Source organism: Rattus norvegicus, chromosome 14 (genome assembly GCF_036323735.1).
Source record: "Rattus norvegicus strain BN/NHsdMcwi chromosome 14, GRCr8, whole genome shotgun sequence".
In the NCBI taxonomy this organism is placed as follows: domain Eukaryota; kingdom Metazoa; phylum Chordata; class Mammalia; order Rodentia; family Muridae; genus Rattus; species Rattus norvegicus.
Genome location: NC_086032.1, coordinates 61725420 through 61736459, shown reverse-complemented (window position 1 = coordinate 61736459; position 11040 = coordinate 61725420). Strand labels below are relative to the sequence as shown.

Here is an 11040-nt window from a genome sequence, read left to right as displayed (position 1 = left end):
CTGGTAATTTATTTCTAGACCAATTTTTTATATTAAAACAAAACAAAAACAGGCCTCAGGTTTCAGGAAAAGAAGCAAGGATGACCGAGTCCTGTTTGTCCTTATAGACACTTCACCATCAAGAAACTTACTTCCTAACCCTCCAACCCACACTGGGAAAAGGGCTTGTGTCTGCACTTTACCCTTATAGGGAATGTTCAGATTTTCCCCCCTTTCAGACAGACGCTTTCACTTCCTTTGCTATGAGCCAAGTGTCTCACACACAGGGGTGGACAACATTGCCTCTTTCCAGGGCATCTCAAGACCTGTTTCCAGAGGAGCCTAGGCTGAGAGCTTCTCTTCAAGATGACTGGATTATTTTACCCTCAACTGCTGAGGTGAGTGACTATCAGGTCATCTTCGTCGCACTGGTCATGGAGGCCTTTCATATGCAGAAGTTCAAGACATGTATGTGTGTGGTACTGGGCTTGGAGTCCAGGACCCCACACATACTAGGTAAACATTCTGCCATGAACTTGGCTCAATAAATAAATAAGTAGGTTCCCCTTTGATGCTTCTATCTCAGGATGCATGGAATAACCATTTCCTTTGCAGTGTAAGTTTCTGCCTAGAATGTTCTATTGTCTCACCTTCTCTCTGATGAGATCATACATGACCCAGCTGAAGATGGGGCATGGTCTGCAACAGCTATCTGTTCTAGGAGCAAACTCCTCCTCTGGGCTCCTGAAGCCTCAGGTTCCTTCAACTCTCCTCACGTTCTGCTCAGTACTGTGCCTTCCTCTACTCAGCCACACTGGCAAGTACCAGGAGTTGTCTGAAACCAAAGGTGTCTATGGTCCCTTTGGATATTTTAAGTTGTAAATGTTTCTTTTTAAATAAGTTTGTCTCGAAACGCATGCTGGGAGATGATGCTAAGGAAAATGGCTATTTGCCTAAAACAGGCCACTTTCTTGAAGCACTCGACGTTGCCGGGCTAGAGCCCAGCGGTGACCCAAGAGATCCAGTTTCATATCTGCTCCCCTTCAAATGTAAACTAGTTGTGAGATTAGAGTATTCATCTTGTCCGTTAGTTTATCCATACATTCATTTGCTTATGATACAATTGCTCAGCACTTACTGTATCCTGAGTCTTTAGGAAGCAAGGCCCTGGCCCCTGAGGAGGGGTGTGTCGAGGGATGATGTTAAAGCACTTGGGAATGGGTGAATTACACAGACATAGTGGGCAAGAGTGAGCCAGGAAACACAGATTATGACTGCACACAAAACGGTCTTGGGATCTGCAGCCTGGACACAAGAAGGGGCAGGTGACAGACTGTTTAAACAATGGCACAGATGGGGAAGGGAGGGTCTAAGAAGCAAAACAATGCCCCACAGGAAAGTTCAAGGGTGCTTAGCAGGGTAGTGGAGGTACACACCTTTAATGTCAGCACTGGGGAAGCAGAGGCAGGTGGAACTTTGTGAGTTCGAGGCCAGCCTTGTTTACAGAGTGAGTTCCAGGACAGCCAGAGTTACACGAAGAGACCCTATCCTGAAAACAAAAAAGTACTCAAAAGATTTGAGTGAGGTAGAATTTCGTAAATGTGATTTAGTTAGGTTTTTTTTTTGTTTTGTTGTTGTTGTTGGGTTGGTTTTTTTTTTTTTTTGTCTTTTTTTTTTTTTTTTGGTATTAGGGGGATATTTTTTATTTACATTTCAAATGTTATTCCCTTTCCCAGTTTCCTGTCCATAAACCTCTATCCCATTCCATCCCCCTTCTGCTATGAGGGTGTTCCCCCTCCCCAACCACCCTAGTTAGTTAGTTTAGTGATTCAGAACTTGCATTCTTGTTAGCTACATTTTCAATAAACAGTAATGCATGGGCCCTGAAATCTCCTGAGGATTAGACTGCCTGGGCTCTTGTTTTACATGATGTGTGCTTAAGGAAGAGGCAGAGATCTCTGGAGAGCAGCAGGCAAGGCTGGCTATCCTTTGGGTGTGGTTGGTGGCTTGAGTTAATGTGACCAAGTGGCCTGAACAGGGTACCTAAACACAAAGGTCCTGCTCATGGGTCCTGCCTCTTCCTCTTGGCACTATCCTGCATGATATCCTTTTAAAGGTATTTAGGCTCAAAATCCTGAATTGCCTCATGTGTAGCAGTGAACATACTGCTTGCCCCTTCCTAAATTTATTTTGATGTTCACTTAATATGGTTTTTAAATGTAAACGCCACATATAAATCTATCATTACCATGGAACCTTTGAGAATTAACCATGTAGGATAAAGAGCACTCTTTGCTCTAGACAGTAAGGTGTACACAACAGGCTCTGACTAGAACCGCGGTGGGATGCTCTACACTTTTCAGATTAAGAACAGCCACACATTCTCCACATACAACACTTTTACAGTGAGAGTGCGGGGGAGAAGGCTCAGCTCTAAGGACGAAGTAAGCTTTGAGCAGGCTTACAGCAAACAGTTCAGAGGGCTATCCACACGTGGGTGACACGGAACGTGTATGAACAGTCAGATGTTCCAGGTAATTCACAGAGGCCAGGGCCCATGAAGGCAGAGGAAGAGTGCGTGATATTCTCTGCTCCCTCGAGCTTGACAGATGAGGAAACTGAGGTTGGAGAAGAGAGACTGTTTATCCCCAAGAACACCCAGAGTGAAAATGCAGAGGATCAGCCTGCCACCAGCCTTCTGCCAGGTTCACCCCGCACCTCCCTGACTGTGCAGTCCAGCTCTGTCTTTCCCAGGGTGCACTGCTTCGCTCTATGGTCTCTGCGATGCGTGGGTGGGAAGGAACAGAGAGCAAGCCCACCGCTGTCTGCTGGGTCACAAAACGTCTTAGTAAAAGACTGAAAGGCAGCAAGGGTCTGGAACCAAGATCTCAAGGATCCTCCTCCCCTTCTGCATTCATGATCCCAGGCAGAAAACTTTCAAACATGGCTGGAACTAAACATGCCAGGTGGCGGCTTGTGATATATACAAATAGCCCTTGACTCACAAAGGGAAGCGACGGAAAACCCATACGTGCAAACAGCTGCCGCCATCCGCCGACCCCCACTATCCTGCAGCTGCTGTGAGCTGTGCAGAGAAAAAAAAAAGGAAAGAAAGAAGGGACAATCTTGGCCTACTTGCAGATTCCACAAAGTCAGGGCAGAGGAAGGGAGGAAGCTGTGGACACGGGAACTAAAGAAGGGAATGGACTCCCAGGATCCATCTGGGTTCCATCCTCAGCTACTGAGCAGTATCCTTACTTGGCTCTGAAAATCGTGTCCTAGGGCAGACTACACTCCCTGTCCCATCCACACAGCCAGACACTCACAATAGGTCACATACTGGCCTCAAAGTACAACAAGAAGAAAGGAATTGAACATAATTTCAAATCTCTTGAAATAAATGTCATTCTCCTTTATGATAGTTAGAAATATATACTTTATGGTTTGTACCAAATTAAAAAAAAGGAATAAAGGAAAAGTCCTTCACACTCTGACTGATACAGGGCATATTACCAGAGTCATGAAAGTATTATATCTTTCTCTAAAGATTTCTATTTTACAGATGAGTGAATTGAGGTTCGAAGAAGTCACACGACTACCTAGATCTTGTAAATTAGAGGTAGAACTAGGATCCAAATCAGCTCTGTCTTTATATCTCACAGCTTTACCCACTCTTCTGAAGAATCATACCTACCGGGCACGGGAGATTGGGTGCGTTCAGCAATCACAAACAAAGTAACAAGAAATAATCCCAACAGACAGCTTTCCTACCCAAAGTCAACTGCACTCGGCTGTACTGGGGAAGTAGGAATTTTGTGTAGAGAGCAGGAAATTTGGGACTGCAGATTGATAGTTGAATTTCAGCATGAAGCTTGGAAACATGTTGACAGGTGGGAGATGTGGGGGGATGGGGATACAGAGCAGGGAAATTTGGAAGGAACCAAGCAATGAACTCTGTCCCAGGTAAAAATTCATCTAAGTTTAACCACACACTCTGCACAGGGACAGGAAGAAAACTTTCTGTTTCCCCACCCACCACTTGCAACCCATGCCTCCACATAACTTACTAGCAATCTTAGTGGGATAGGGATGGGTTCTACTCATGTTTGTGGGTTCCAACGTGTAGAGACATAACCCTTCCCCTCTGGTCAGCGATGAATGCCATCAGAGAAATAAGCTGTGGGCACCCCACTTGCCCTCCAATATTTGTATAATCTCTGGGTTTCTTCCCGTGGGCACCGTCTTGGCGGTTGGGAATATCAAAATCAGGAAGGTGGGAACCTGTCAGGAACCTGTCAGGAAGAGAGGTGGCAATCACTAGACAACGTGGTGGGGGTTGGTGCTCAGCCAGGCAGCTTGGGAAGAGCTGGTGGTGGGAATGAACACAGGGGCTCCAGCTCTTGACAAGTTGGGAACTGTGTTGTGGTAGAAGTCTGGAGAAAGATCAGCTTACCATTCAGTACTCAATGAAGTCATCTTTCCACAGAAGATTGTTAGCTCTGGTTGTTTTGTTTTTTTTCTGGCAAGCGGACTATCCATCTATACCAGTGGTCAGTTTTGGGTCCTTCCCAACCCCCACCTCAGAAGGTTTAGTGAGAGCTGGTTGTATGGCCTACTGCTGAGTCTGGCTTTCCGTGACCAATGCTAGGGTCTTCATTGACCACTAACTCGGTGTTCTTATCTGTACGGTCTTATCTTACAGCTCTCCCAGGAGGACAGAGAGCTCATTAAGTACAAAGTCCAGAGTCTGGCAGGCCTCGGGGAGACTTTCCATTCAAGTGTAGCCACCAGTACCTGCACACTGAGCTGGGAAGGTCTGGCCTCAGGGAACTCTGGGCGTCAGAGACGCATGCTGACCTTCAGGGACACAGGAGAAGTGTTTTCCACAATCTAGTCACGCAAATGAACATTGTGTTATGTCTTCATGTATACAGGGTCATCGAATGTGAGAGTTTATAGCTACTGTTGATAAAATGAGAACAACTTTGGAAAGTAAACTCAGAGGAAACTCCTAAGTACACATGAGCCTCTGGGAAACCGGTGAGGGGAAAACATGGCAGAGACCAGACAACTCGGCAAGCCCCGCTCTTTCCGATAATGTTTTCTTAGGGTAGCGAAAATCCAAGTTTTCATCTCCAACTCAAAGCAAAGACAGCATTTTCTGAGGCCCAAAGTGAAGGGAAAAGTTGTCCGAGTCACGGGGAACAATGCCTTCTACAGAGCCATGTTCTCTTGGCCCCGGTTTCAATCCTGTTGGAAAAAAATTCCCTGAGACCGATGACAGCTGAGCTTCCCGCTTGGAATTCACAAGTGGAGAAGGGGAAAATTACACCCTGAGGCTTGGAGGGCGCCTGCCTGGGCAGCCTTCATTCACACAAAGGCTGGATGGTGGGCCTGCCACCTGTCCACCTCCAGCGCAGGAGCCAAGCTTAAGTGAGAGGGGATGTGAGTTCAGGGAGACTGCAAGAGACACTGGAAGGAGACACAAGAGAACAGAAAGAGGGCAAGATGGCTCTCACCTCTGTACCTGTTCCCCTCACCCAACAGAAAGGTCTCTGGGTGATCTTTGCCCCCACCTCATTCACACACACACCTCTCTCTCTCTCTCTCTCTCTCTCTCTCTCTCTCTCTCTCTCTCTCTCTCTCCTTCAAAAATAACCTTCAGGAAAGTCCCTGTGTCTAATAAAACCGTTGACCTTTGGGGCTGGTCAAACAGTCATACCTTGAAGGGGGTTCCCTGGGGTTAATGTCCCTATCTGAGTTCCTCTTCACCCGCCCACCTTCACTGGCAGGTTTACACAGAGCAAGCCCAAGTCTTAAATGCACCACAGGACACAGTTTGCTGAGGTCTTCAGGGATGCCCATTAAGCAGAAGCTTAGCTGCAAATCCTACTCCCTCACTTCCTGTGCAAGTGTTCCACCCCCAGCAGAGCAACCTCAGTCCCTCCATCCGGTACAAGACCGTGACTCCCTCTGACTTGGAAGGGAAAGTGTTAATCACCTTATGGATCTCACTTTAAGGGTCCGAGGTGCAGAAAATATGGTGGGCATCACCCTCTCTTTCACTTCAGCTTCAAGAACAGGCTTGTCTGATCACCTGCAGGACCAACCCCAGTTAAACAGAATGCCATAGGGGCAACTACTCCATAACCTAAATATTCCCCGGGGTATACTTACATATACTGTAATCATATCTTAGTATTACATGGAATGCACTTTTAAAAAGTGTCATTTCTAGGACACTCTAGTTTCCCTGGGCATGTGTGTTTTATATTTTAGAAATCCAGAAACCATATTTAAGAATAGTCCCACAACACTGGCATTCTTGTTTTAAAGGTGGGGAAATGGAATGTGAGGAGATTTTCTGTGCTTCTGGAAACACTGGGATTTTGGGGTAGCAAGGAAGAGCTGAGTCAGTCCCTGGGAAACCTTTATTTCAAGGCCAGTGGACTGAACAAAACTAAGGTGTCTTCTAAGACAGTGGTTCTCCACTTTCCTGATGCTTTGACCTTTTAATAAATACAGTTCCTCCTGTTGTGGTGATCCCCCAGCCATAAAAACATTTTCCTTGCTACTTCATAACTATAATTTTGCTACTATTATGAATCGTAATGTAAGTATTTGTGCTTTTCAACAGTCTTAGCTGACCCCTGTGAAAGAGTCATTTGACCCCCAAGGGGGGTCACAACTCACTGGCCATGAACCACTGGTCTAAGAAGTCTAGGAAGTTCTTTTACACCATGCTTGTAAATAATGATTCTCACTGTGCTTGGTTAGCTGACAAGCTGCTCCCACAGAGACTCTGAGTAAGAATCAGGCACCTTCCACACCACACCATGGCACACAGAGGGAGCACTTCACCCCTGTGGAGAGGCAGTGGCAGATGAGGTCATGGCACACGGCTCCAAGAGTAGCTTCGAATCGTATTACATTCATCTAACACATGGAGGAAACCCACAAGGACGGAAGGGGTTGGCTGGCCAGAGAAACCAGACAGGCTTCTCTTGGCTGACTAGCCTTCCAGGCTTAGCCTGTGAGGCCCTGTCGCCTCGCTTGAACCAGGCTGCCTTGTCAGACCTTAGAGATAACATGCTACACATCCACCAGTGGTGTTTCAGGGGAGCGGGGGCCTTTGGAAGAGAGAAGAGAAGGGCTGTCCTGTGGGAGTTTCTCAGGGGAACATGAATGACCCAACAGAGGCAAAGCAAGCCCTTTGCTTTTCTTAGCCTGAGGAGAAGTCTGTGACTTTGCACACAGAAGGCTGGTGGAATGTAGACAGCTCACTAACATCCAGGAACCTCCAGGCCCTGAGGCGAAAACTGCTATAGCTATGGGCTTCAGAGAAGATCTTGTTCTCCCTCCCTGCCCTGCTCCCTGTGAGAGAGCCACCTCTCACTCCAGCTCCTCTCAAGCAGAGCTAGGGGAGGTAGAGAGTGGCGAGCCAAATGATTTCTAAGAACATGCCAACTGAGAAAGTCAGCTATGTTGTAATTATCTTCTTTTTTCAGACCAAGTGATAAATGCTGTCTGTAGGAAGGTTTGAGGATCCTGAGAGGTAGAGCTAAAGAGATGACACCTACCCATAATCCCACCACACAGAGATAGACACTCTCCTGAGATTAGGATGTATGTCCCAAGAACATACAATGAACTCAATTATTCCTGTGCACCATGTGTGGCTTCGAAGTCTGCTTTTCTAAACCCAACATATCATAACGCTCCCCTCGAGTTGGGAAAGACTCCATCAGGGACTCCATCTATGTCCTCCTTGTCAGACCCTTTGGGGCCTGTTGCTTCTTGTCTAGAAGCTAACATAAAATGGTAACTGTTCTGACCCAAAGATGTGTATCTTCTCGTGGGTTTAGCCTGGGCTTGCTCTGTAAAAAGCTTCATGTTTTCCAGAAGTTTCTGAAAATTCATAGGTGAAAAGCCTTTGCAGACACTTCTAGAACGAGGAAATGTTCCTCCCCATTCCAACCCCCAGTCAAACAAACAGAGGTACTACAGTTGCAAAGCAGAGTTTCCCGGCTGACAGGTCCAGGCTGGTGACTTGGGTGACTGTTGAAGAGACAGAAGAGAAACCCAGGGACCAATCTCAGGTATTATAACAGACACTGCATCGGGGATCGGATGATACAAGTCGTCAGGATGTTGCTGTTTGGAGCTTTTACAGGACCACTGCTTGTTGATTTAGCTAATGACAATGTTGGGCTCCAAATTCCCTCTAAAAGGCCGTCTTAAGTGTTCTCAAGTTGGACAGGGCTGGCCTTAAAAATAAACAAATAAGTTACATAAGCCCAAAATTTTGGAGGCTTGGGTTCTGGAAGCCAAGGCTGGGGTCAGGATGAAAGGAACCCACGAGTCATCTTGTGGTTGGGCCTCACGTGCTGTGCACAGGATGGAGCAGAAGGGAGATTCAGCTTCTAATTTGATTGTCAACATCCACTGGGGAAAAGCAAGTGCCGCTTCTGGTAATGATGCCCATCTTTTCTCTTCCTTCCCTCCCTTCCACTGTTGGATGTCCCGGAAGTTCTGTGGTTAATTGAGAGCTATCATCATTTTGCTTCGGAGCTGGGCTGACCTGGAGGGAAGTGGGGTGATTGCTGTGAATTACCTTTTTGACAGCTTTTTAAGGCTTCTCTGGGAAGACAAGTAGCAAATTCCTCACAGTTGGTTGTGTGAATGAATGGATCCTACCAGTACCCAGTGTTCTGGGAGGGAACAGGGTCTCTCTGAACATCTAGAGTAATGTGCACCGTGAAATATCCCAGGAGGCTATTCATGCGAGTATCCACTCAATGTGAATCCAAAGTTCTCAGGAAAGGAGAGTGCTGAGGCCACTCGCATACCATTTAGGCAATGTTGGGGTTGGATCTAAAGTGTCCCCAAAAGTCATCCATGTTAATAAATGTGGTTAGCGTGTTGGGGATTTAGCTCAGTGGTAGAGCGCTTGCCTAGCATGTGCAAGGCCCTGGGTTCAGTCCCCAGCTCCAAAAAAAAAAAAAAAAAAAAAAAAAAAAAGAGGAAAAGAAAATGTGGTTAGCAGCACCACTGGAAGGTACTGGAATCTTTAGGATAGTGGATCACTAAGGCATACCCTTGAAAGGTTAAGACCCTCTTTGCTTCCTGGTTGCTAGGAAGTGAGCAGCTACGTTCCGTCTTATGGTACCCACCACGATGCACTGCCTTGCCACAGACCCAAAGCCCTGAGGCTCAAAATATTAGGGTTAAAAGATGAATTAGGATAGGCCCTGCCCTCAAGTTGCTGGTTCTGGTTGAGGAAAATAGATCAAATATCAAATAGCCATTATAACTAGAAAATGCTACGTGCCAACCCTGAAGTATGGTGGAGCAAGCATGGCCATGGGTCACAAAGTAGACCATGCTAGTGTCCTGGGACACAGGGCGATTGTGGCCAGGGAATTAGAAGAGTTTTCCAAAGTAGGAGAGTGTAATGATTTCTAAAATAGTGTGTGGATTTGTACAAAACTATACAATTAAAACTGCAAGCTGGATCAGAGCAAGTCCCTACTGTGAGCATCCTAAGGGGACAAGATCTGTCAGTCTATACAGACAGCTTTCCCGTAGAAAGCACCACATCAGTGGGTCTGTTTAATATAATCCTCTGTGCTTCAACATCATGTGAGCTTATACATAGGAAAAGCAGAGAGCTGGGGCGATGGCTCAGGGGCTAAGAGCACTGATTGCTCTTCCAGAGGTCCTGAGTTCAATTCCCAGCAACCACATGGTGGCTCACAGCCGTCTGTAAATGGGATCTGATGGCCTCTTCTGGTGTGTCTGAAGAAAGTGACAGTGTACTCATATAAATAAATAAATCTAAAAAAAGAAAGAAAGAAAGAAAAATAGAAAGAAGTACACACGTTAATAGGGAGTATCCCTGCTGGCAGAATTGTAAGTGATATTTTTCTCCTCTTCATTTTATTCTGTTTTTATGAGGTTTTTACAATAAATATACATAACTTCAATAATCATAAAAGTTTAGGTTTTTATTCTAAAAATACTCCTGTGTTATTAGATTAGATAAATTACTGTGAAGCTTAAAAAATAAAAAAAAAAACTAAGAGCCGGATGTAGTAGCTCGTGCCTGCAATACCAGCATTTGATTTGGAGACATTAAGCTAGGATGAGAGCCACAAATTCAAGACCATCCTGGACTACCTCCCACCGCCTAACACACAAAGAGAAAAACAATGCGTGGAAAGAATAATTGGAAATTTAAGAAGAAAATGAGATTTAAGCAACAAGACAATAGTTTTCACTGGCCACGGGCAGTGCTGGTAGAGGGACACACACTGTGACTTTTCAGGCATTAGTATATTTTTCTTCCCAATTTCAGTGTAATGAGCCTGTTCCTATCCCAGAGCACCAGGGAAGGAAGAAGGGAGCAAAGGTTTAGTGACTTGTCCAAGGTCGTCACACATCTTACATGGAGAAGAGCCAGATAAGGAACCAGAGCTCCTTCAGAGGCTGTGTGCAATTCAGAGAGAGAGAGAGAGAGAGAGAGAGAGAATGAGAGCGCCAGCACAATGGTGGTGGTGCCTGGCTTGGGCCTTGAAGACTCAGTAATTCATTGAAAGACCTTGGAGACAGGAAGGAAATACAACCAAGAAAGAGGCAATAACAGTCAGCAAAAAGTCCTGGCAGGCTGGGTGATGCGTTAGACACAGACTTCCAAGGACATGGATTAAACCATCTTTATTCAATTAACAAAAGCCTGGACTGGGCATGTAGCTCAGTTGGCAGACTGCTTACCAGGCATGCACAAAGCCCTGGGTTCAGTCCTCAGCACCACATAAACCAGGCATGGCAGTGTGTGCCTGTAACCCAACCTTACCTATATAACAAGTTCAAGGACCAGCCTGAGTCACCCGATGCACTGTCTCATAGGCTACCCACAACTGTGATTACGGGTGATACCCTAACCCTGTTAAGCATCGTCTTTCTTTAAAACAGCCACTGCATCGTCCTTTTCTCTCCCCAAGAACAACCCAGAAAGCACTCCTTAGCTCAGTGCACAGCTCGAATAAAGGAATACATGGG

At 46.0% G+C, this 11040-nt stretch overlaps 1 protein-coding gene across 2 annotated transcripts in view; it reads left to right on the top strand.

Moving 5' to 3' along the window:
• Nucleotides 1–239: 239 nt before the first annotated feature.
• The window catches only part of Rbpj (recombination signal binding protein for immunoglobulin kappa J region), a 184855-nt gene continuing 174054 nt past the window's right edge, over nt 240–11040 (top strand). The window contains exon 1 of one of the 2 annotated variants that reach the window (XM_039092403.2): nt 240–377. In XM_039092403.2, coding sequence (XP_038948331.1) covers nt 346–377 — 32 coding nt within the window. In that variant the 5' untranslated portion in view covers nt 240–345. The remainder of the gene's footprint in view (nt 378–11040) is intronic. The other variant, XM_039092406.2, reaches the window with a different exon arrangement.